General features: G+C 40.8%; 1 protein-coding gene across 1 annotated transcript in view; it reads right to left on the minus strand.

The window, feature by feature from the left end:
* The window catches only part of FAM120A (family with sequence similarity 120 member A), a 117,915-nt gene extending 92,588 nt beyond the window's left edge, over nucleotides 1-25,327 (minus strand). The window contains exons 1-3 of the mRNA XM_053925320.1: nucleotides 24,621-25,327; nucleotides 8,128-8,374; nucleotides 4,918-5,000 (exon numbers count right to left, since the gene is read on the minus strand). Coding sequence (XP_053781295.1) covers nucleotides 4,918-5,000; nucleotides 8,128-8,374; nucleotides 24,621-25,094 — 804 coding nt within the window. The 5' untranslated portion in view covers nucleotides 25,095-25,327. The remainder of the gene's footprint in view (nucleotides 1-4,917; nucleotides 5,001-8,127; nucleotides 8,375-24,620) is intronic.
* Between the last annotated feature and the right edge of the window lie 1,651 nt (nucleotides 25,328-26,978).

Below are 26,978 nucleotides of genomic sequence, written 5' to 3' on the forward strand. Positions count from 1 at the left end.
AGGAGAACAGCTGGGCTGGCACTTCATCCTGAGGTCTACTAAGAGCCTTGCCATGTGCCCCAACCTCACCCTTGTGACCACTCCATGTTCCTGAGACCCTAACATGCTACTTTCTCAGAACCAGCCTCAATTCCTCTTCCCTGGTGTTGAATGCCACACTATTCCTAAACACACTTGTAAAAAAGACTACTCAGTGACTTTTGATGGCAAACATTAAAACATAAAAAAGTATAAAGTTAGGGATAACTTTGGGTAAAATCTAGGTAAATTTAAACCGAAGTATTCCTGATGTAACCTGACAGATTGCCCTGGTATCCTGCTGCATAAGGAAAAGGCAATGCTGTTAAAGGAAGGTGAGTGACTGAAAATCAATTCATTGGAAGGTAGGGTTATAAACACTACAGAATATTTAAATTGGAAAGGAAGATGTGCAAAGTCTGGGTCTTGGATGGAGCTCTGAGAAGAGGCAGAAGCAAGGGGCTCTGGAAGAGGCGTGTCAACTGGCCACACAGAGGTATAGGCCTGGCCCAAGCTGATGGAAAGAGATGGGCTGGGGAGGGTTTCCTCTGCCTGCTCACCACAATTGAGCTGTGATGTAGGGAGAGCAATACAGACACTAAATAATCGCATAGAACAATGCTTGCAGGACGTCTGGAAGAGGAAAGGCCAGAATAAAACTTGCAAGGAGGTTTGTCTAACACAAAGAAGATGGTGGGAGGGATTCCGTGGCAGGAAATATTTGGGAGTAATGAACAACTCAGAGAAATAAAAACTAGAAATGCATGAGCGTTGAGAACACGAAAACCATTAAAATGAATACAAAGAACTGTAGGTAATGGTCCAGTTAAAAATGTTTTTAAATTAAAACAGCTAAATACCTACCCCAAACAAAAAATTCCACAATTCAGGACTCAAAATAATAAAACAATAAAATCCTCAGAAAACCCATTTTAAAAAGGGTGCTCATTTAGCTTGTGCTTATGGCTAAGTGATCCAATCAGAGTTGGCTGCTCCACACTCCCAAAGGCCTCCCAATGTCCTGAAAACAAATGAAATATGTATTTTTTGCTCCAAAATCTAAGAAACTTAATATCATCTTACTAGCAGCTTTTAACATCAACTGAAGTATTGAAAATCTTAAAACCTAACTGGCCACCCTACTTCCCCTTTCCTAGTAGAGCCCTTAAGCGATTTTAGGTTCTAAGTATGTCAGCACTACATTTGTGCTCCTAGTGAGCACCGTCCCTGATTATTAAGTAAGGCAGCACAAAACAGAATTCTGTTTCCTTCCCAACTTCCTCTGTGAATGCCATTCCATGCGCTAATCATCTCATGTTCCTCCTGACCCTGCAGGTTCTTCTTGTATTCCCTAACCTTCAGGCCCACCCTAGACATGTTTCCTTCTTAACTCAACCAGCACTATGGACAGTGAGGTTGAAAATGTTGAAACCATGTAGGTGATGGTAATACATGTTAAGGAGTACTTTGAATTTATTAGGTAGAGTTCACATAATACCAACCCCTTACGAACAATAATCAAGTAGATCTGACTTTGGCAAAATGGTACAAATACAGTAGGATAAACAGAATAGACAAAAGAAGACTTGAACTAGGGGATGCAAAATCAGATATCATTTTCTTTAAAGACTTTATTTATTTACAATTAGAGAAGGGAGGGAGAGAGAGAGAGAGAAACAGACCAAAGTGCAAGAGACACATAAACTGGTTGCCTCTTGCATGCCCCCAACTGGGGAACTGGTCCACATCCCAGGTATGTGCCTTGACTGGGAAGTGAACTGGTGACCTTTAGGTTTGCAGGCCTGCACTCAGTCCCCTGAGCTACACAATCTAGGGCCAAAATCACATATTTTTAAAATCTGTGTATACAACATACAGTGTTAAAAAGGACTAATAGAACTCATGAAAAAGTTTCATAAGCAACAACCAACCAAATTTTCAAAAGATGTAGGTTAGTTTAATAACTGGGAAAAAGAAGAAACTAAAAAGCAGATGGGATGCAGACAATGCTATATAACAGCAATGTTCATGGGGGAAAAAAATGACACATCCAATTTCCCAGCATCTATTTTAAGATGACTGAAATAATGGTACACACAGAAAATTTGTATATAAGGTCAAAACATAAAAGTACTGGAATTAAAAAAAATAAAGCCCTAGCTGGTGTGGCTCAGTGGACTGAGTGCCAGCCTGAGAATCGGGGGGTCGCTGGTTCGATTCCCAGCCTAGGGTGCATACCTGGGTTGTAGGCCAGGTCACCAGTGGTGGGTGCGTGGGAGGCAACCACACATTGATGTTTCTCTCTCTCCCTCCCTTCCCATACCTAAAAATAAATAAATAAAATCTTAAAAAATAAAAAAGTACTGGAATTTTTTTCTTTTCTTTTTTTTAACTCAAAGCCAGATGTGCTTGCAATTTCAAAATGTCACTTTAAAAATCCTACAACTTATCAAGTCACTGAAAAATTATTTTGGATTGCTTTTCTATTATGCCATAAAAACACACAGATAGTATTAAAATACACATGACAATGCATGAAACTTGATTGAGTCCTAATTTAAAAAAGCAACCATGCTATAAATGATTTTCAGGGAACAACTGGAAATATTTAAATACAGGCTTAATATTAAACAACACTAGGGAATTATTCCTAATTTAGTTGATGTGATACTAGTATTAATAAGTTAGAGATCACCCTTATTTTTAGGTGAAGACTGTATAAACAGAAGTTTTCACAGGTGAAGTGTTATGAAACTACAACTTCTAAATAGTTGAATTAAAAAACAAAGATATAAATATAAGTACTTCAAGGCAAAATGTTAATTGTTGAACCAAGAGGATGGCTATATTGAGAGACATTTTCTATTTCAACTTTTCACATACATAGTATTTTTCTTAACAAAAATATTAGGAAAAACACATGATAATGTTAGTAACCAGTCAAACAGATGAATTCGTTTTTTTAATAATTCTTCAAACGGCTCCTCACTTTTAATCTCTGACCATGTACATGAAACAAGGCTAGCTCAACTAAGATATGGTCTAGGATTCTGGGAGCCTCTCAGTCCATTACTCAAAAATACTTAAACCTTGTTAAGAAACAAGTCTTCATTTTGTCTCAACTTATGAAAGTATACTACTTAACAAACATAATGAGCACAATACCTTTAAGTTTACCTGATTTAACGCTGTCCTTTTCCCAATCTGCATTTAAATAATGCAATCACCAGGAATTTAGAATGAAGACTACAAATTTGTAGCACTTCATAAATGTAAACAGCAAATTAAAAGCTGTTCTTCAAGGACAAAAAAATGGAAAGAAAACAAGTCATTTCTAAGAAGAGGAGAAAGGCTGTCTGACTTTGGAGCAGAAGCTGAAAAACTCCATACCAAGAACTATTAGGAATGAAAACACTGTGTCATGTTAGTAAGAGGGGACAGAAAGTGGGTTCTGGGTGGCAAAGAACAAAACAAGAGACGGGAAAGAAATTCCACTTGAACTTTGAGATATCACAAAAGCTCACTCTCAGTTAAAACACAAAAATTCCAATTTGAAACTAACCCATCTTTTGGAGGGAAAGTAATTCGAACATAACTCAGACTTTTACCGGAAAAAGTACCTTCACAAACTGTTCCATGCAACTTCCCCTTCCCTACAAGGAAGTGAGAACCAAAATGCCAGCTAGTCTACATCCCGATTTCTCAATTCCCCACCTAACAAACTGCAACTGTGATTATAACACTAATAGTACAGAATGCCACAGCCAATTTACCCAGCACAGGGAACTGGAAAAACCACAGGAAGCCACTCATATATACAACTCCAAGCTTCCTAGTGGCTCATATCAATTCCACTACTGTGCTCACATCAAACCATAAAACTTCCCACTTTAGAAAATCAAAGTTAGTGCATCTTCTCAGATGTTCATTACTTTCACAAACAGGAAGGGGAGAAAGGTAATAAATATTATGTTAATAAAATACTTTCTATGAATAAAATTAAGTACGAATGGACCATTTCTCTAATGAACTTTGATCTCCCCCATCATTTAAAAAGCACTGAAGTCTTAAATAGACTTTTACAGTTTTAGAAAATGTGTAAGAAAGTTACAAAATGTATCAAACTATGCTAAAACACTGATATATAAGTAACAGATGACTGTATTACGTATTAAAAAATTAATATTTGTAAGTAAGAAAATTAACATATAAAAATTTTAGCTGCAAGAATTCCATCTTCTAGGTACAAGGCATGAAGAATTTCTCTAAGGATATTTTTATTTATTTATTTTTTATTGTATCTTTTCCATTAAAATTTATCTCCTTATACCCTGCCCCCCACAATCACCACACTGTTTTCCATGTCCATGAATCCTTTTTCTGTTTTGCTCAATTGCTGCACCCCCTAACCGCCTCCTCAGAGCTGTCAGCCTGCTCTTCATCTATGAGTCTATCTCTGTTTTCCTTGTTAGTTCAGTTTGTTCATTAGATTCCGTGTATAAGTGAAGTCATATGGTATTTGTCTTTCTCTGACTGGTTTTACTTAGCATGATGTTGACCAGGTGCAACCATGCTGTCACAAAGGGTAAAATTTTCTTTTTTATGGCCAAGTAGTATTCCATTGTGTAAATGTCCCATAGTTGTTTTATCTACTCATCTACTGATAGACACTTGAGCTTAAGGAATTTTTTAAGAACATTTATAATTTTTCTAAAATATAGGTTTTGGAAACAAGACAAGGCAGATTGTTTTTTAAGGCAATCCTGAATTTAGGGGAAAGCATAACATTGTTAACTTTGTGGTACAGTTCCTTCTATAATAAGGGTCATTATTTATATTAAAGTATAGCAAAATCAACAGTTGATGATTACCAATATTAGAAATGAAATTAGTTTGTACCTTAAGTGAGGCTAGTGGGTGTTCTGGACCAAGTAAACTCCAATGAAAGGAAGCCAGGTCTTCATCAGGTAGAATGTGATTTCCTGGAATGCAAACATAGATACTATAAAAGCTATCACCATGAGTGACATGGGGAAACTTGTCACTGCATGTTATAATCTGAAAATTACCTTTATTTCTTTGTTTTAGACTTTACAATATGACTTTTAGGACCACCTCACTTGATAAACCACATAAAACTTCCACACAGAAATGGGGAATATTTATCTTTTAGTATAAAGCAGCATACAGTAGGCAGACTTCTTGCAGCTGCCTCAAGTACAACATGAATTGCAGTACACTTCCAACAGCACTTACACTGGGTACATTGTGTAACAACCTAAGCAACTTCCCAGCACAGGACTAAGGTCAACCTGATAATGCTAACTTGATATAAGTTTTCATTGGTTCATGAGACCACCATACACTGTGAACTAGTTCAATAGCAAAGGCGGAATCTACAGCAAGGTTTAAGTGACGACTACTTCTTGTGACATGGATCAACACCCTACTCTCCTCCTGCAATTACTACCACCACCTACAAATAGATGTGACAAAGAACAGACCACAACACCATTAAGCAGTGTCATTCAGCTGTGCACCCTACCACTGGGTATGTCACAAGTAAGAACTGTATTCAGTGGAGAAGCTATATTTTGGGGAAACATTCTCCCTTCACTGTAGTGCTTGATGCCTGATGCGCTGACATCTTTGATATGTAGTTATCTTGATGCAATTTAAAAGCACTAATTTCCTAAATAATTCTGTGATTTTTATATCATAATTTAGTCACTACCACCTGGAGATAATAGATTCATTAATTAGCTGCTAATAGAAAGCAAAACAAGGTGAGAGCATTTGCAATATTCCTAATCACAATATTCTAACACAAAATCACAATATAAAAGTACCGAACCGCCATGATGTCCAGAGGAGCAGAGCTATGTCGTAACTGCATAGTCACTACTTTGCACTGCTTTCCTGTTTATGGATTGCACAGAGCTTCACTGTGAAGTATGCAGTGCCTGAGATTTCTTTAAGCTTCTATATGAAAAACTATTTCCAATTTCAACCTCAGTAACAGTCTATTAAAACATGGGCCAAATACATTTTAAATGAGTATTCCACTCAACTTTTCCTTTTTTTAAGATTTTATTTATCTATTTTCAGAGCGAGGGAAAGGGAGGCAGAAAGAGAGGGAGAGAAACATCAATGTGTGGTTGCCTCTCATGAACCCCCAACTGGGGACCTGACCCGTAACCCAGGCATGTGCCCTGACTGGGAATCAAACCAGTGACCCTTTGATTCACAAGCCAGCACTCAATCCACTGAGCCACACCAGCCAGGGCTCCACTCTACTTTTCTAAAACACAACTTATATAGCCATACTTTCTACTACAAAAAGGAAAAGCAAAATAATCTTTCTCATTTGAAGACACCAAAACTTTTAAACAAAATCTAAAATAAAAATGCTCATCTAATTAAGAGTTTGCCCATAACTTCCCTACAATTTCTGAAGAAATTCCAAAGCTTAAATTAATTCATTAATAACTTTTCAACATGTTACTGACTGTTTTCCGTTTATTTTAAAATTTCACAAAATAATTTAGCTAGAAGAGTATGAGTTGGCATTAAGTCCCAAGAAATATATTCAATGTTTCTTAAATAAAATAAGTATCTTCCATATCTCAAACTAACTAAGGTATTCATATCCTAAAAGCATATAATTTTCTAGACCATGAAAAGTCAATTAGCCCTGACCTGTGTGGTTGAGTTGGTTTGGCATTGTTCCACAAGTCAAAGGTTGCCAGTTTGGTCCCCAGTCAGGTGCCTACGAGAGGCAACCAATCGATGTTCCTCTCCTTTCTTTCTCCCTCCCTTCCCCTCTCTCTAAAAATAAATAAAATCTTAAGAAAAATAGTCAGTTAATATCCCCAACTCATTTTGCATAACATTTAAGTAAATATGAAGCTTTTGCTTAAGAAGATGGACAGAAAACAGCCAACTTAAAGACACATATTTGAGATTAGATTCAAATAAACACAGACAAGTTATGAAATTTTGTTGACTGGTAGTTATACAATTTAGAATGCTGTCACCAAATAAACTGAAAAACTGTGGCTTGCTTACATAATTTCTAATTATGTATAATTTTTTTTTGGAATATTTATAAAAATCTGTTAACTAGAAATTTCTAAAAGTAATCCACAATATTATCTCCCTTCTTCATACAACAAGATTAGGCTGCTAACCTCCACAGACTACAAATTGAGAAAGTACAATGTGATCTCACTATCTTGAGCCCACATGTTTTTCAGTGAGGGTTTGTGTGTTACAAACAGCTTTCAATCCCATCACCACAGCTCAGGGGTTTTAATCACAGGAGGGCCTCATACAAAACATGTTTACTTTACCGTGGACACAATTCTTATAAACTCACAGCAACCTACAGCTGGATACTCAAGTAGCTATAGACATGCACACAGAGGAGTTGACAAAAGAAAGAAAATAACCATAAAATGCAGACATAAAGTGACAAATGACTGTATTAACTATTGTAAAGTCATTTTTAAGCAAAAAGATTAAATACAGTATATAAAACCTTAGTTAAAACAAGGTTTCATTCTTTCTAGGTATTCAACATAAGAAATTCCTCCAAAGGAAATTTAAAGACATTTATATAGTTACTTAAAATGTAGGCATTGTAAACAAGATAAGTTTATTTTTGTTGTTTTTCTTTTAAAGTAGTGAGTGTCCTAAAATGAGGGGGGAAACCCAACAGTACACTACGAACTCCACAGCCTATTTTCTTCTGTAACAAATATAATTTATGTCAAAGGTTAAGTATCTAATTTTTGTAGTGGGACTGTATTAACATGTGTGATTTTTTAAAATGTCATTTTCCCCAAACTTTAAGTATATTTATTCACAAAATTAGTTTTTTGGCCCAGATAGCAAAACACATAAACAAAGACATCAGAACAAAAGAGGCATATTATCAGTGACATCAAAAATAATACTAAGAAGTGCTTTTGTGGAGAAGCCCTTCCTTGGTTCTTTTAAATATAAGATAGAATTCAAAACATTCCAGACCTAAAATTTAAAATATCACTATGTTCTTTGTATAGGACTCCTTTATGACTTGAGACAGTTTTCACATTGCACACCTACCTAACAGAGCGGCAAAGATAGGGAAGCGGTTTGGGTTCAGGTCCAGCTGCTTGGCCACCTCGTGCATCAGGTATTGGCTTGTGGTGAGACTTTTCCCATTCCGGCTAAGTTTTAGGGCATGGGCACTGAAATAGTAGGGGATGTTACACAGCGCGTAATCAGAGTCGTATGCAACCAAGCCATGAAAGCCATTTTCTCTGCAGAAACCAATCACTTCTTGATGATGGTCCTCGATGCTCTGCGCAACCTGTGCAAGTGAGAAGGACACTTGGTCAGAGGCTGGGCACCACAACAGCACACAGGCTCAATGTGCAGACATGCCTGTACAGAATCCACAAACCCCATACATGGGAAAGACCCAAGAGAACCAAATGGTCCAAAGTACCATCCATAAAAGTGTGCGGCACACTGCTCAAACAAGAAATTATGCCTTGGTCAGTCACATATGATCTCCTAAACCCTGAAAATTAACTTTTGGTGTCTTGTCAAGTTCAAAGATCAGCTTACTTAAAAATACACAACGCCAAGCCCCAACAAAATCCAGTATTTTGAAGGAAAAAGGGGTGTTGGAACAAAAGAGACAGAACAGGAAAATAAAGAAGTATGAAGGAAGGTGACAGAGAGAAGACGGCCACCTTCAGTGAAACCAGAATAATTTCTTCACAGTAGATCAAATGTGTCAAATAGGCAAAATAATCAGTATTAAAAAAGAAAAAAAGCCAAGTATATTCACCTACTAGTTGTTGTATATACTGAAGCATTCAGCATATGGGGATATTAATAAGAATAAACACATTTACCCCCAAATAATTGCCACATGCTTATTATGTGCAAAGACCAAGCCTGGTGGTGCAGCATCAGGCTCAGGACCACCATGAGGACTAAGTCTAAATTTATGCCTTTCTAGTGATGAAAACTACAGCCAAAGCCTCTTTACCCTACTGGCTCTCCCACTGAAAAAAGTCACCCCACCTACCTCAAATAAAAGGTGCCCAAAACCTCTCTGATCTTAAACATATACCAAAAGGCACTGAGAAACATTTTCCTAAAATATGTAAAGACAACTGATTCCATTGAGTTGTTTCCCGAACTCAATGAAATCTGCAGTTTTTTTTGTTTGTTTCTACAATAAATAAGGTATTTTAGAAAACATAATTTTAAACTAAATTAGGTGATTCGGCTCCTGTGGAAAATTTATGCTCCACAGAACCCTAAATGTGAAAATCACGTGCCTTTAAATGTAAATTGCTACAACTACAACGTCCAATATATGGCTATATGAATTAAAATTAAATTACATTAGAAATTAAGTTTTAGTGTTCAATGGTCACCTGCTATGTTTCACTGTGGAATTACTCTAATTTCTCACTGATTCTCATAACAGAAGCAGTCACCGTATTTTGCTGGAAAGTTAGTTAAAATGAATTCTCATTTATAGGCAAAGCAAACCTTTTAAAGATACATATTTAAAGGAAACATAATTTCCTGCATTCTTGAGGTAAAGTTTTTGATAAAAATATTTTGTAAGAAAAAATAAAACATGCAATTAGTCATCTAATGTTCTATTTCTCAGAACAGGAGAATCTTGTTTCATCATCTCTTAAATCTAAAAACACTATACACCCACTAAAATAGAAAAGTATAGATAAAAAAAATTCTAAAATTAGGCCAGCTTCATCTTTTCACACTCTAAAAAGGATAACCTTCAAGTCCAAGCTCTCTACCTCAAATCACATATTACACAGAACTTCATATTTGAAACATCTTAAAGCATTTTAAATAACCAGTAATTCCTGGCTGTTTTGACATCTTTAATAGTAGGTCTGCAGAGTCTCTGAGTCCCTGAAATGAAAGGATGTGAGCTACCACACCCTTGCTCCTCACCCCTCCAAGGAGTTCTAGAAAAGACAGCATGGCTGCTTGCTCCATGGATCAGACAGCTTGTAGAGATGAGGCAAAACTGAATGCATGAGTTCAGTATTACACACTCAATATTTATATTTTGTGAGAGCAGACTAACCCATTCTTCCGGGAAACTGAGGCTGCAAGTAGTTCAGAGTCTGGCCCTGCCTACCTCCAGGAGAGAAGTCCAGAGATGACATGGCTTATATTCCCTGAGAGCCTACTCGCTGCCTGTCACTGGGCAGTGTCTCATGGCATTACTACCACATCATCCTCACAACCAGCTGGAGGTTAAGGGAAGGGATCCGATCTGTCCTTCTGGGACTGTCCACGTGGGTGTTCGATCAGGGGAAGAACCAGCTGCAAGGCCCAGAGGTGAGTGTGGTGTGTGTGCAGCCCCACCCCACTGACCCTGGAGAAAGCAGCAGGTGATAGAGGCAGAGTAGGCAGTTTATCAGTCTACTCTGGCATGGTTTCAAGAAAGGCTGCTGGGTTGTAAAACAATAGGCAATGTATTTCCAGAGTTGTAAAATGGTCGTGCTCTCTGATCCAGTAATCTTACTCCAGGAAATAGAGCCGAAGAAACCAATGCACCCAACAAAAATAAGATTGGAAACATAAAAAGGATCAGGGTAGACTCCTAGGGAAAAAAAATAAGTTAACATTAAAAAGCTAGGTAAATACAGAAGCTACATGGTGTTGTGGAGAAACTTGGGAAAAGCTTATGACAAAATAATAAATAAAACCATTTCAGAATATGATATCCTGTACATTAAACCATGCAAAACTGTGGCAAAAGATTGGAAGGGAAAAAGCAAAACCCACCATAGTTGTATTAGGGCAGTACAATTATATAGCTTATAAAAGACCTTAAAAAAAAAAAAAACAATTAAAAAGCTGAATGAAGCAGCACCAGTATAAGCCATGCCAATACTGGCCACCTCTGTGCCACCAAAATGGGGACAAATGCTCCTCCTTTCACATCTCCCTCTCTTGTCCGATGACAATGAAGAGTACTCATCTGCATATTAAAGCCTGGGTGCCTGGCATCCAGTAAGCACCGAAAGAATGAAAAACACTGATGGTCTCATTTTGGGGTCCCCCTAAGAGTCTTTAAACTACCTATAAAAATTAATAAGATATACTCTCTTCAGTAGAAGCCAACATCCGGTAGAGAATTCTATCAAGTTTTCCTCTGCCTCTAGAGAGTGGAAAGTGGAGCACTCCAAAATCACCTCTTCCCCAAATACAATTCCGTGTTCTTTCAAAACATTTGGTTTCAGACTGGCATTAAAAACAAAGTGAATGAACTGTTAATAATTTACAATACTAATATACAAATGATTAACAATACCTTAAAATCCTCCCCCAAAGCTCACTCAACATTAAACAAATACTTGCCTGCTAGAATTAATCTCCTAAAACAAAAAAATAAAGAAACCATGCCCATAAGCACAGACTTCAAACCTAAAGCCAAGTGAGGCAATGTGTGCCCTGGTCTTACTCATCTTTTCTGTCTTATGTACCCAGATTGACAGTTATGGGGATGGGGAGGAGAACCAAAATTTCTAGTTTCCAATTCTGGCTTGATGCCCAACCTGTCCAGCTAGGAATATAAAATTAGTGGATCTTTTAGGTTCCTTCAACTTCTAAAATTCTAATATCCTTCCCCAACTTTAAATCCCTTATGCCTTTATGTAAAGAAAGGCAACATGGCATTAAAAACCTCAAGGTAACAGAGATGTGATCCTTCCCAATGGGCAAACAATGGAAGTGGGGTGCACCAGTAGTCACTTAGGAAAGAAAAAGAAAACCACAAAAACCCTGAAAAAGTTAAGAGCTACCTGTCTGGGTGGTGGACACAACATGACTCTATGTATCTGTCTAAACTCAAATGATTATACACCTCATAGAGAGAATGAACTTTAATGTACACAAATTTTTTAAGTATCTGCTAGGATGTCAGGGGTACCAGGACAGAATGCAAACTGACAAACATATCGAATTATATTATAAAATTTCTGAAATAACCTTACTGAGTAGGGTGGGGGGAACTCCCAAAGCTAACTTTGGAAAACAAGTTTTGAGTTGAAGCTGCAAGGCCTGAGGACAGAGACTGGCACACAGACACTAAATGCTTCTTGGTAATCTGTCTCCCGGGGTTGCAGGTCAGCAATGCTGAAACCACTTATGTGTGTAAGGTTGGAGTAAATGGATGGTGGGTAAACTGGTGCCTCCCTGTCAGAGAAGGGGATTAGAAATGTGCAAAGGAAAGAGGCCACCATGACCCTGTGGTGTTGCATGAACCATGGAGGCATCTGTAAGGACTAGTAGGTAAGTGACACACAGATAGGCGCAGGCACAGAATCAGTGGAGTTGAGTGTGTACATATAGGTTAGCCTGCACACATACATCTCTCAGCTGTCAGCTGAGGCCTGAGAAGCAGCAACACTCAGAAGTGGGAACACCAGAACCCAGGTCTTGTCCATTAAAAGGGACAACCTTTGAGAAAAATGGATGATGCTGAGACAGGGAAATCCAAGGTGAGCCTGGAGCATCTACCTTTTAGTGCCAGAAACAAAGGATGGGGTGTGTCAGAGGGACACAGGAGCCCACCTGAAAGATACCCAATGACCAAAGCTGGAAAAATTTGTGCAACAAAATGACATAATAATATGTATTGGGTTATAACCCAAAGTACAAAATGAATACACAAGTCCATATTGACATACATAAATGATGAAATAAAGGGGAAAGGTACAAATCTTCCCTAAAGAATTCAAATAATAGTGTAAAATCCCTCCCCTACCTTTGAATGTGAGCTGCACTGAGTAACAACTTACATGAACCAAACTAACAAAGGAGACAACAGTCATATCACGGAGCACAGGCCTGGCAGGCACCTCCTTCACCAAGTGACCAGGATCATGATCAATTAAGTCCTGCTGACATCATGCACCCTGTGGTACAGTGTGATGAGATGGGCACTGTGCCTCTGCATATTTCCCCAAATCACAAGAAAACATCAGAGAGCCAAAATCTGAGGCCAGTCTACAAAATACCTGATCAGTCCTCCAAAGTGTCAAGAGAAACAGAGGCTGAGCCGTTTTAGACCAGAGTGGACCAATGACACAAGTCAGCTTTAAGCAACAGGGTACCCAGGATTGGGTTCTGGAGCCTAAAAGGACATAGGTGAGAAACAGATGAAATCTGAATGAAGTACATAATGCAATTCAGTGTTCATCAATGCTAATTTCTCAGTTTTGATAATTATACCAGCTCCTAGGATATTAACATGCATGGAAGCTGAGTGAAGAATATTTGAGAACTCTGAACCACCTTTGCAGCTTTTCTATACACCAAAAATTATTCCAAGAAGTTTATTTCAAAAGAGAAAGTTTACTCTGACTGGTGTGGCTCAGTGGGTTGGGTGTCATCCTGCAAACTGAAAGGTTCCCTCCCAGTTCAATTCCCAGTCAGGGCATTGTCTGCGTTTAGGCCAGAGTTTGGGGTCTGTGAGAGGCAACCAATTGATGCTTCTCTCTTCTGTCGATGTTCCTCTCCCTCCCTTCCCCTCTCTAAAAATAAATAAATAAAATCTGTTAAGAAATAAAGAGAGAAAAGAAAAATTTCAATAGTCTACAGGACATCAGCTAAAAGACTTTTCAGCTACTTTATCAGGTGAGTGGGCAATGTCTCTAAGAGCCTACAAAAGAAAACACTCTCCCGGGACAACTGGACTAAGGGAAGTTGGCGGCCTTCCACAGATGGGACTGGGTGCACAACAGACCTGTGAGTGAGTGAATGAATTAAGTCCAACAACCAAAAGTCAAAGAACCTGATAAAGAATTGGGTGCAGGGGACTAGGTAGGGTAAAAACAAGGCTAGCTGCAGTTTGGGTGGGTATAGGAAAAGGTCCGGGTTGTGTCAAAACAGAACTTCAGCAGCAATTATTTAATTAAAAATAAGAATTAAATGTAGAGGTTAGTTAAGCTTTGGTTAAGCAGGGTCTGACAGGGCATCAGCTGTTTTTTTCCTTCAAGTATGTTTTCTGGTCTGAATGCCTTTACTCCCATTTCCCATCTGGTTTCATCTATGATCTCACCTGTGTTTTGTTCCTCCAGTTCCCTGGCCTTCCAGATCCTGGCTTAAACTGGGCATAGTATAATGAAATTGGTTGGTCTACTTCTTAGTTCTAACCTTAGAAGTGAGCAAAACTATTAGATACATATGTTGGGAAAATTATTTCAATTTGAACTCTCAAAAAGTATAAAGCAAGCTAGAACATTAAGCCTGACTTACCTACCTACAGCTAACAGAAGGGGACAAATCCTCCCTACAGAGTGAACCAGACTTAAAATCATGAGTGGCCTCCTTACAAAAAATGCCATGCTGATAACTAGAGACCACCTACCACCTTAAAGGTAGAAGACCATGCTTATTTTTGCTGTGGCTGCCATCATATCATATCAAAATGCAGATCAAGGAGGTAAAAATCCTAGCAGTCCTGCGTGCAGAGCACGGAGCGAAGTGCTCTTGCCAAGTGCTGTGGGAGCTACGACCAAACCCTTGGAACCACTAAACAAACGCCTTGCCTCCCCTCTCCACCCATCTGCCCACAAGAAATATAGTGGATACAGTCAGCATTGCAGAGCTTCAGTAGCTGGTAAAATGCCCTATTTCTGGTCTCAATGAAGGATTTGGTACTTAGATGGGGAACATTTTATTCTACTATATATTTACCAAAAATCCTAGGTAAATTTTTATCTCAATAGTTTTAAGTTTCATTAAAAAGGCAGATACATCAAAGCTTTTATTCTTACAAGGAATATTCCCAAGCTTAGTTTGCAAGTATAATTATTTATTAATGCCGAAAGCAGCTATGGGACAGTCCCATAGAATGAAAAGGCAACAAAGTTACTTACTCCTAATCTCCAGTGAAGAAGCACTTGCACAGTGAGGTTTTGTCTCTGGCATCAGGTGAGTGAACTCCACTGCCTAATTTAATACTTTCTGTACCTCCATTTCTTCATCTGCAAAGATAATAGTACTCCCTACCTCAAAGGGTAGCTGTGATGATTGAATGAGTTACTATGTAAACAGCTCAGAATCATTCATAAGTAAGAAGCGCTTGATAAATGTCAGCTTTTATTTATTTTTAAGGAAGCTATGTGAAAAAGGATCTGCTTCTTCATACCTTTGATACCAGACCTGAAACACTGAGTTGTCACATACAGATTTTTCTGACACAAAGAAAAAAATACTATATGTGGTTTTTCTTTAGAATAATTTTATATCAGCTCAAGGAATAACGGGACACATCCCCCAGCCAGCTACCAGATTTAAAAGATATGTCAATCTGAACAAAAGAAAATGAGTTGACCTAAATATCTGTTGTTTGTTTGTTTTTTAAAATCAGGCATTCACCTTTATCCAGCAGAACTGTGCTCACTAGGTATAAGTGCATAAAACTGAGGCTACTTACCCACTATTCAAGTTCAGGAGAAGAATGAGACCACAAAAGTCAACTCTAATTTGGTGGAAGATGTTTATTGTTGATATGTACTTTCAAAAAGCAATTTAAATGTTATAATACATATTAGCTATGTCTCTAAGAGAGAATCTCTCCTCAGAAAATCTGAAATCAAGCTGAATAAGCTTCCTACCTTACATATCTCTCTTGTTGATAAGAACTGGTTGCAGTGGTCATAAAAGGAAGGAAAAAAAATTCTTTTAAAATAAAGGTGTGACACAGGAAAAGACCCTCAGCTTCATTAATCATAAGGGAAATGTAAATCAAAACCACAAGGAGCTACCATCTCATACCTATTAGGATAGCTACTACCACACACAAAAAAAGCCAAAAAACAGGAATAAGTAAGTGTTAATAAGAATGTGAAGTGGGAACTACCACATATTGCTGGTGCGAATGTAAAAGGGTGCAGCTACTGGTACATACTATGGAAAATAGTATGGTGGTTTCTCAAAAAATTAAACATAGAATTACTATATGACCAAGCAATTCCATTGCTGGGTATATACCCAAAAGAACTGAAAGCAGGAACTCAAGCAGATATATGCACACCCATTTTCATAGCAATTATTATTCATAATAGCCAAAAGGTGAAAGCAATGAATATGCTCAAGGTACTATATACGGTCTGTCCAGAAAAAATCAAGCCAGTGTTAATATAATGAGAATGGTTTCGCACAACATCCAGGTAACCTGGCAGCCAAGGAGAGTGCACTGGAATGCACATGTGTGAACAATGACGACTTCACTGTACTAGTCAGTGGGGGCAGTAGACCCCACTGAGCGAGCGTGTGTACTGTGTGGCTGTCACATTCAAAATGACTGAGTAAACAGCAACTAATCTGCATCAAATCTAGCATTCAGCTTGAACGTTCCTCCGTGGAAATATGGGGATGATTCAGAAGGCCACAGCTATGGGCACGTGGTGATTGGCAGCTTCATCACAACAGTGTGCCTGCTCATAAATCACATCTTGTGCAGTTTTTTTGCGAAATATCCAATCATCCAGGTGACTCAGACCCCCTACAGTCCAGATTTGGCACCCTCAACTTCTGGCTCTTCCCAAAACTAAAATCACCTTTGAAAGGGAAGAGATTTCAAAATGTAGATGAGATTCAAGAAAATATGAAGGTGCTGCTGATGGTGATTGGAAGAACTTGTGTGAGGTCCCAAGGTGCCTACTTTGAAGGGGACGGAGGCATCATTGTCCTATGTATATCTTGTATTTTCTTCAATAAATGTCTCTATTTTGCATGTTACAGGGCTGGATACCTTCTTGACAAACCTCATATATGTTTAATAGAATATTATCCAGCCTTGAAAAGGAAGAAAATCCTAACAAATGTGACCACATGGATGAACCTTGAATACATTATGCTAAGGAAAATAAGCCAGTCACAAAAGGACAAATACTGTGTGATTCCATTCATATGAGAGAGCTAGAGTCATCAGATTCTCGGAGACAGAAATTAAGTAGAATGATGGGTGAAAGGGTCGGGGGGAGGAGGAATGGAGAACGAGAGTTTAATGGGCACAAAGTTTCAGTTTGGGAAGGTAAGTTCTGGAGAAGGATGGTGGTGATAGTTGCACAACCTTGTGCATGTACTTAATTTCCACTGAACTATATACTTAACAACTGTAAAATTTTTGTTATGTATAGTTTACCACAATTTTAAAAATAAAAATTTATAATAATGAAGGGTGACAACCATCCTCCCCATCTTCTCAGGACTCTCAGTCACTTGGCTCCATGATGTAATGTTCAACTTGTCAAAAGACAGAAATTTTATTTTTCCTTTGGGTAATGACATTGGCATGCATGTAATGGACTGTATCTGCCACGCTACATAAAAGAGTGAGACTTCTTTTTTTCTTTGCAAGCTCTTTAGCAGACTGTCTGTGATGCGATAGTAGAAGGGGTCAATACTTATTCAACAATAACACTGTTTGCTTTCTCTGCTAAAAAAAATTAGTAAGACAGCAGATGTCATAAAAATGCAAATTACTTTATAAACTTTAAAAGTAAAAATATAAAAATGACAAAAAGAGTAGAAAAGATCAACATTATTTGTTTTAGTGTCTATTTAGCCTACTATATTAATTTTATAACTCTGCAAACTCCTAGCAGTAACATCATTTTTGAAAATCTAATTCCAAAGTACAATACATTAAAATTTAAGTTCCATAATTTAGAGAATCTCAAATTGATACAATTTATTTCAAGTTGGTGACACTTGCAAACTCTTTATTGAAATATTCTGTGACTCACACAGGTGCAGGCAAGTGAAACACCATAGTGCTCATGTTCATTTAAGCAGTGCAGTGAGGCAGCCCTCCCCAGTCTGGGCTCGCTGGTGCTCCTGCTCCCAATATGAACTAGGCACTGAACTACAAAAAAATCAACGGTCCAGCAATACACCCTCCAGTCTACTTTTCTACACTAACTGGCAAAATAACAAAAGCATTGTAGATTCAGTCTTTCTAAAGAAGTCAATTTACTCCAGAGACAAGTAGGAAATGCCAAATGACTGGGGCACAAAAGGATCATGTTTCCAGATCACAGATCCTTAACTACTGAAGATTTACCATCACCTTTACAGGTCATGTAGTGTGTCAGGTTCAACTCTATACTGGCCCTAAGATGCCTAGAAACAATGTCCGATAGAACCAGGTAAAACAAGGAAAATGGCTAAATTCAGCCAACTTCCCTAAGCAGTCACCTGTTTTATGTCTTCAGCACAGCTCCTAAGAAAAGAAGCATAAAAGGGCTTAGCCTTTGTGTCAGGTGGCCACTGGGTTTGAACACAAACTTTCTACCATGTTTCTGCCATAATACTGCTTTGCACAGAGGGACCGAGTAGCTGCTGAGTCTGGAATTGGTTTACGTATCCATTTATCACACGCATTTTAAAAGACCCACTAGATACCGGGTAATGTTCTAAGGGTTAGGTAACAGGTGAGGTCATCATAGGACTTTCTACAGAAAACAAACATAATTAAAAATTTTAAAAATGATACCAGCTATATAGAGACATTTGAAGAATTTTAGAGTACTTTTATCTAAACTGATTCATTTAGGCCTAATGGGTCTGTTTTTAAAATTTTGTCTATAAAGCCATTGGAAAATAACCTAATTTTTCAAGTTCTAAAGTCCAGGGTGCCCAACCTTTTGGCATCTCTGGATCACACTGGAACAAGAATAGTTATCTTGGGCCACCCATTAAATACACAACCACTAACAAAAACTGATGAGCAAAAACCAAAAAAAGGTTTTAAGTAATTTATGCTTTGGTGTTGGGCTGCATTCATAGCCACCTTGGGCCACATGTGGTCCGTGGCCACAGGTTAGACACCCCTGCAAACTATCTCCTCTTCAGGGTGAGGGATGGGCAAAATGGTTGAAGGTGTTCAAAAGATACAAATTTCCAGGTATGAAATAAGTAAGTCTTGGGGATGTAACGTACAGCATGGCCACTATAGTTAACCATAAAGTACTGCATATTTGAAAGCTGTTAAAAGAATAGATTTTAAAGGTTCTCATAAGAAAAAAAAATTTACAACTATGTGAGGTGTTAACTAGACTTACTGTGGTGATCATTTCACAATATATACAAACATCAGATCATTACGTTGCACACCTGAAAGTAATATAATGTTGTGTGTCAATTATAGCTCAAAAAAATTTTTTTTAAATAAAGTACCTCCTCTTATTACATGGTATTTGGCATTTATTCTATGGTGGATTGCTTACTAAGGCTGGAATGTGTACTATGTGCTAATTTGTTTCTTTCCATTGTATAAATTCCCACTGTACAAAACAAAATGAAGAAAGTGGGTCTAGAAACATTTAAGAAATGGGATGTGTATGTATATGTGCATATTTTAATTCAGAAAACTAAGTTGTATTTTTGATTACTTCTCTTCTTGGTATACTTAGAAATCTCTATTATGAACTCACTGGTGAGTTCACAGGTTGGGTACTGGAAATGGGGAAGAGGGTAAGGAGAAACTGCTGGGCTAGAATTGACATGATACATTGTAGGGACTGGCAGGATGGGATAATGAAATGGCAAAGGTGACTCTAGGGTGGCAGTGATCTAGTATGTACATATTTGTATATAATTTGTAGGGGTTGGATAAATTGTGGAATATTACGCAGCCATTAAAATGTATTAGGACTATAAGTATAAATATGGAAAGATTTTTTTCCACATACTTAAAAAAACCCAAATTCCTAAATAATATATTATGTAATCACATTAACCTTAAAAAATTAAAAACTTGCCCTGGCTGGTGTGGCTCAGTGGATTGAGTGAGTGCTAGCCTGTGAAAGGAAGGGTCCCAGTTCAATTCCCGGTCCAGGGCACATGCCTGGGCTGCATGCCAGGTCCCCAGTAGGGGGTGCACAACAGCAACCACACATTGATGTTTCTCTCCCTCTCTCTTCCTCCCTTCCACTCTCTGAGAATAAAGTTTTTAAAAATTAAAAAAAATTAAAAACTATATTGTGACAACATATTGCGTAATGTATAATATAAAATATATATAGGCAGCTGCTGTGGAAACCAGTATGGTGATTCCTTGAAAAATTAAACATAAAATTACCAAATGACCCAGCAATTCCACTTCTGGGTATACACCCAAAAGAAATGAAAGCAGACACTTGAACAGATTCTGTACACCCATGTTCACAGCAACATTATTCATTATCCACAATAGCCAAAAGGAAAAGCAACTCAAGCATCTGTGAAGGGCTGGATGGATAAACCAAATGTGGTCCATTCATTCAATGGAGCTTTATCAAACCTAAAAAAGACAGGAAATTATAACACAATTTTACAATATGGATGAACCTTGAAGACATTAGGGTAATTGAAATAAGCCAGGCACAAAACTGGTACACTGGAAGAAAATAAGTATTTTAAAATGGATGACTGATATGAGTTATAATATGGTCAATTTTGAACCCTAAGTTTTCCCTGGTCAATGGGAGGTGTTTAAGAATAAAGTATATTGCCAGTTTTCAGTGTCTCCAACATAGGAACCATGCCGCTCCCATTCTAAGTGGATAAAGCAGTAGAGGTGTTTTGCTATCAAATCTTACCTGAACGTGAACTGAGGGTAGGTACCCCTGCCCAAGCATTCTTACACAATGAAACTGAACTTTGACTTTAGCAAGGCATTTCCCTCTTTGGTTACCTGTCCCCAGGTATCAATCAGCAAGCCCATTTCTTCCCATATAAAATGGGGTAATAAAATGCAGGGGGGTTAAATGAGAGAGTTCTGTGAGAGAGGACCTAGCAAGGGCCTGGCACCCTACAAATTAGTTCTCCTGCCCCCATCAACTACGCAAGAAAAGAGATCATCATCCCAAAATCTCAGGCCACAGTCGAATTTCACATTCTTCCACTGACTTGAAACAGCAGTGCTTTATGTAAGATATATAAGTAAATACACCAGAGCACTGATTCAGGGTAAGATCTGAGGAACTTCATCATAAACCCACACAGGGAACAGTTAGGAATGCTCCAGGGATTTAGGGCCACTAAGATTTTTAAATAAACACAAGTCCCTCACTAAGTGTCAAAGGTTATGATGACTCAAGGCATGCAAGAGGAAATGCTCCTAGTAACCAGCAGAAGCCAAATTCAGGCCAGGCAGTTTAGTTACCTGAACAAAATTAACTGATATGCACGCCAACTTCTAATGGTTAAAGAAATAATTATTACATACTCTTCTAAGTCAAAAAAAGATTTCTTTAAGCAAAGCTGACGGGAAATTAAAACCTTTCTGCCAATTGACAGAAACTTAGACAAATAAGATGATAGATTTTAATAGGAGAAATGCCTCATATAGCCAACATTACACATAGGTGTTCATGTCAATTGTTTGTCATGTTTTATTTAAGCTTTAAAAAAAAAAGGAATGATTATCATACAGTAAAATTTCCTTTTGATGTGTAGTTCTACGATTTTAAAATATGTTACCACCACTAGCAGCAGGGTACAGAGCTGTTCCATCACTGCAGAAAACTCGCTCCTGCTGTCCCTTTATATCCATAACCTCCTTTGCCCTTCCCCTCTGGCAACCACTGATCTATCCATATCACTATAGTCTTATCCTTACAAGAATATCACACAAATACAATCCTACCTTTTGAGCCTGGCTTCTTTCACTCAACATAAAAACCTTAAAGATTCACCCAAGCTGTTGCAAATATCAAACGTTCCTCCCTTTTTATTGCTAAGTAGTATTACAGAGTACAGATGTACCACAGTTTAACCATTCATCTATTAAAGGAGATTTTGGTTGTTTCAAATTTGGGCTATTATGAGTAAAACTACTGTGAGCATTCATGTATGGCTTTTGTGTGAACAAAAGTTTCATTAGGTAAATACCCAGAGGTAGGATTGCTGGATCATATCGTAAATGTGTATGCTCCACTCTATAAGAAACCACTGAGCCTTTCTCCAGGGTGGTGGTGCACTCTTGCATTCTCACCAGCCACATCTACATAGAGGGGGATTCCAGGTGGTAAGCATTATTGTTAGCACTCGGTATTGTTGGTGTTGTTTACTTTAGTTTTTCTAACAGGTATGTGGTGATATGTCATCATCGTTTTAATTTACTTAACCATTTTAATGGGCAGCTTTGAAAAATGGTACATACTGCCTCACTCCCTTAGAGTACAAATTCTTCTGACTCAAAATCATCCCTTTATAGAGGGGCTACTGAAGTACATAGGGTTGCTTTTCTAAAATAACCCCCAGATTATACCTTTTTAAATAATTTTTTCAATCTCCCTTGTGAGGTGTCACTTCTTGTTATTAACGGTGCTTCTGCTGGCAGACTTTCCTATGCACCCTTTCTCAAGCTGAGTTTAGATAACATCTTATCAGAATTACATCTGAAAAGGAGAGGGGAGGCTATGAGGAAGAGAATTTGATTCTTTGTTGAGGAAAGATATAGCTTTTTTTTTTCCTTTTCTTTTTGAGTCACTGTACCCAAACTTCCTGATCTCTCCTTTGGTTGCTGACAAATTTCTAGCGTGGCAGTTAATTTTCTTTGGCATTCCCAAAAAGGTGAGGCTGCCAGATAGGTAGCCACCAGATTAGAGTCATTACCATATTAATCTATGCAATTAACACTATACTTTGGTTCTATATTAGGAGTTAAAAGCTTATCTAAAGCGAAGTGATTATAGACAATATTATCTTGTGTCCAGAAACCTAAGTGGAAAAAATAATCTTACATATAGTTTAAAGTTTTCAAGCACTTATTCACACATTGGTCAAAATTCTGAGTGCCTAGAAGGTAAGGGAGACATTCACTGGGCATCATGACAAATATAAAGAAATATTACAAATAAAAAAGAATTAAACAGTTCTTTCAAAAAATACAGTGACTGTACACACATTAATTTTAATCCTAATGTTTACAGTTATATTCTTCTGAAAGTCACTTGATTAGAAAGCTCATCCTGTCTTTCCAGTAGTAGTTTCCATCTCTGAACAAGATAAAATTGTTCACACTTATGACATCTAGAGATGATTACCTCTGGTAACCTGCCTTACTTCTCTGAGAGCCGAGGCTCCAGAGTAGAAAATGCCAGCAGCAGACCATGGCTCTCACCCGAACTTCCTCAGAGAGGAACGCTGTGTCTCTGCCATGCTTACAGACCAATAGCTGTTCTGCCAGCAGTCTCGACCCGCAGACTTAGAAACCTTGTCACCAATCGCAACCGGATGGGGTGGGACTTCCGCTATCACTTTAGGATTAGCCACCACCATCTCAGTGCAAGCAGTAAGGGGCAGTAAGGTGGAGTCTGAATTTCACAAACTTTGGGCTTCAAGCAGTTTCAGGTAGAAATGAAAGAAGAGAAAACAAATCGGAAAGAGTGGCAAGACCCAGAAAACTAACATAGCCCACACACACACAAAAGAACTTTAAAGAAAAAGTGAAAAAGGAAGCAAAACTCAAGTCAAGGGTCAGTGATTTGCATGTTATCTCTGCTCTCGATGCTGGTCCTATTCGTGGCCCAGGTTCAGCTAGGCGCCCTCTGCCAAAGGGACAGCAGAGAAGCCACGGCCAGAGCTCTAATTACCTGAGTGCCCGGCCCAAAGTGGTGGAGTCCCCATTGTGCAGACAGAAATCCTGGAAACCGATTACATGCTCCTCTCCCTGACTCAGAACTACTCCTTTCACAGCAGACACACACAAACCAAGACTTAGTTCACACAGACTCTAAATCACAGAACTGATAAAATTTCATTATGTCAGATGTTCCTATACTTGAAATCTAACACACAAAAAGCAGGCAATTTCTCTAAAACTGTCATCTTACAGAAGGCCTGGGTACTATCCTAAGTTCTCAAGGGAGGCCAACTCCTCAGGCCTTATCCAGGTCACTGCTAGGCAGACACGGTAACAAACAGCTGGCGGTTTCAACCCATCCCCACTGGCTGGGGACCCCTTCCCCACGAAAAACCTGTTGCTGTCCAAGCAGTGCTAGTCCGAAACGGGTACCTCGTCAAAGTTCAGGTTAGTCACCAGCCAGCATCAAAGTGTGGGGGAGCGAGCACCTGAGGATATCAGAGAGACAGGCGCTGCACCCTGAGAGCCTAATCTGCACCTACCCTGAGGTCCTCAGGGTCTCGAACCGCCTGGGCAGCGGAACCCCTGAACCTCCAGGCACTCACAGCCACCAGTCGGGTTCCAGATAGCGCGTCCATCTTGCGACCCGGCAGACAGGACGGGTCTGCGGCCCAGACCCCGGCAACCCTAAATCCCGGGGTCGAGCGACCCTGGCCTACCCCAACTCCTGCCCCCGTAACCCTGAGTCCCCAAACCCCGGCCGACCCCTGCCCCAGCACACTCTGATCCTAGTCGCCCCAGACCCCGGAATCCCGCGGACCTCTGGCCCCCGCGCAGACCCCACCCCCAGACCCCGGCCTGCCCCGCCCCCGGACTCCCAGAACCCAGCCAGACGCCTGCCCCGGCCCAAACTCCCGCCCAGCCCGACCTGGGCCCCTGCCGCGCGCCAGCCGGCCGGCCGCACCTTGACGTGGAAGCGGATGAGCGCCAGGCGGATGCAGTGCGCCATGCAGACGGGCGGCAGGAACCAGACCTTGGGCGGCGGGGTGCCCTTGTTCTGGACATGGCTGACGATCTGCTGCGCCGTCTGGCGCTCGTTGCCCTGCCGCTTGACCCACTCATGCAGCCGCGCCTTCTCGAGCGCGCCGTTGAAGAAGACGAAGAGCTCGATGTTGCCGCCGAAGCAGGCCTTAGCCAGCGCGGCCAGGTAGCCAAGCATGTGGTTCCACTGGCCGCCGCTCACCCAGTCGGTGTAAAAGCCGCCGTAGAGGCGGTGCAGGCAGTTGTCGGCGTCCACCAGCAGGCGCAGCGGAGTGTGCGGGGGCCGCTGCCGCCCGCCGCCCACCAGGCTGCCCCGGGCCAGTTTCTGCAGCTCCACCGGCACCACAGCGCTCGGGCAGTGCTTCTCGATGTAGTCCTGGAAGCCCTGCACGCCCATGGCGGCGGCGGCGGCGGCAGGCGCGGGGCGGCGGGGCGGCGGCGGGGCCGGGGGCGGCGGGGCCGGGGGCGGCGGGGCCGTGGCGCGGCCGGGCGGCGGCGGGCTCTAGGGGGGGCCGGGGCGGGCCGCGGGCGTGCTCATGGCCGCTGCGGCCGCCATGTGCTGCTGCCTCCCAGGGCCATGGCGGGGAGGGACTGCGCGGTGCGCCGCTCCAGGCCCAGGCCAGGCAGAGGCGGCCTCTCGCGGGCGCGCGGGGGCGGGGCGGGGCGAGCTGACGTACGCTGCCGGCGGAAGAGGCGGTGCCGAGGCCTGCTTTGCGCGACCGGAGAGAGCTGAGGCCCCTTCTCGTCGCCGGCCGGGCGGAGGGCGACAGCCCTGGAGGAGGTGGATCGCGTCTGCACAGTGCCTGGGATCTCTCGAAGAGGCGGCGGAATCCCCATTCCCGTTCCCCAGACCGGTCAGGCTGCCCTGTCCCCATCCCCACCCTAGAGCCGGTCACCCCAAGGAAACCGTTTCTTGTCCTCGGGTCCAGTCACCCCGGCAGTCCCTTTTTGTCCCCAGATCCGGTCACCCCGAGGAAACCCTTTCCTGCCCCGGATCCAGTCACTCCGAGGAGGGTCTCTGGATCAGGTCACCCTTAGGAGGCCCGTCCCCGGGAGCTGGTCACCCTGAGGAAGCCGTTTTTCTTTCTGGGGTGCGGTCGCCCCAAGGAGGCCGTGTCTCGTCCCTGGTCACCCTGAGGAGGCCCAGCCCTGTCCTCGTAGTCTGGTTATCCCGAGAAGGCCGATCCGTCTCTAATCGGGACTCGTGCCCTGGCCGGAGTGACTGCGGAAGGAAAGGTGGGCAGGCTGGTCAGGAGCCTGGAAGTCGGGTGCCGTTGGGAGGGAGGAGTGAGCAGATGTCACTGTCTCAGGTGGAGAAAGATCGTGTCGCTGCGCTTTGCCCCGGGTGTAGGTACCGAGTTTTGGAAATGATCACCTGCTTCCTCAACCTTAATCGTGGTGGTATTTTCACTTAGAAAATACTCTCCAAACTTCCAGCTGTTCACATGGAGGTGAAGTCCTTAGTGAGGGGAAATTGAAAAGGTGTTGGATTGACCCCAGCACGCTGGATTTACGGCTCTCCTGGGTGAAATAGGGGGCTTTGGGGAGCGGCAAGGGGCCCACTGGAGCTCCCTGTTGGCGGGGGAGCAGGGTTCCCTACAGGTAGTTTTGACTGAAGCCACTCTGGTTTTACTGCCTGAAGGAGCCGGAACATTCCCTTTATTGTTTTCACACTGCTGACGGGTTTCCTGGCCCAGACCCTGCAATGACAGATACTCTATAATGTCTGAGTATACAAGAAACCTTAGTGTCAGATAATCACAGAAGAGACTTTAAAAGTAGGCCTGTTACAGCATGTGAAATGCCTCCAATTTTATTGCCGCTGTGAAAAACCATCTTCCCTAATTCTCTTTCCTGAGGCTGTTCAGCCCCAGCTAAGGAGAGGGAATTAAATCTTTTTTGCTCTAGCCACATCTGGAAGGAGATCTATTCATGACTTATGTCCCAGAGCGCTGCCGTAATGGCTTTTAAAGTGAGGTTAATACTGTAAATATATTATGTTTCAATAAAAGGTTTGTAAGAACAGAGAAATGTCTTGCACAATGAAGCATTTAGAAAGTCAGAACTCTTCATTTTTGAGTGTGGAAGTAGCATTTTTACTTACCTTCCCGCCCTCTCTGATGTGTTCCTTTTCTGGAGAAACCTCTTTAAAGGAGTGGGCCCAGACAGCAGATGCAGAGGAGATGGAGACTGAGCAGGTGTAGGCTACAAAAAGTCCCCATATTCTTTGTCCCTGAAAAGGCAAGTTTAATTTTTTAGTTTCTTATAATATCACCTCAAA

The sequence above is a fragment of the Desmodus rotundus genome, chromosome 1 (assembly GCF_022682495.2).
Source record: "Desmodus rotundus isolate HL8 chromosome 1, HLdesRot8A.1, whole genome shotgun sequence".
Taxonomy (NCBI): Eukaryota; Metazoa; Chordata; class Mammalia; order Chiroptera; family Phyllostomidae; genus Desmodus; species Desmodus rotundus.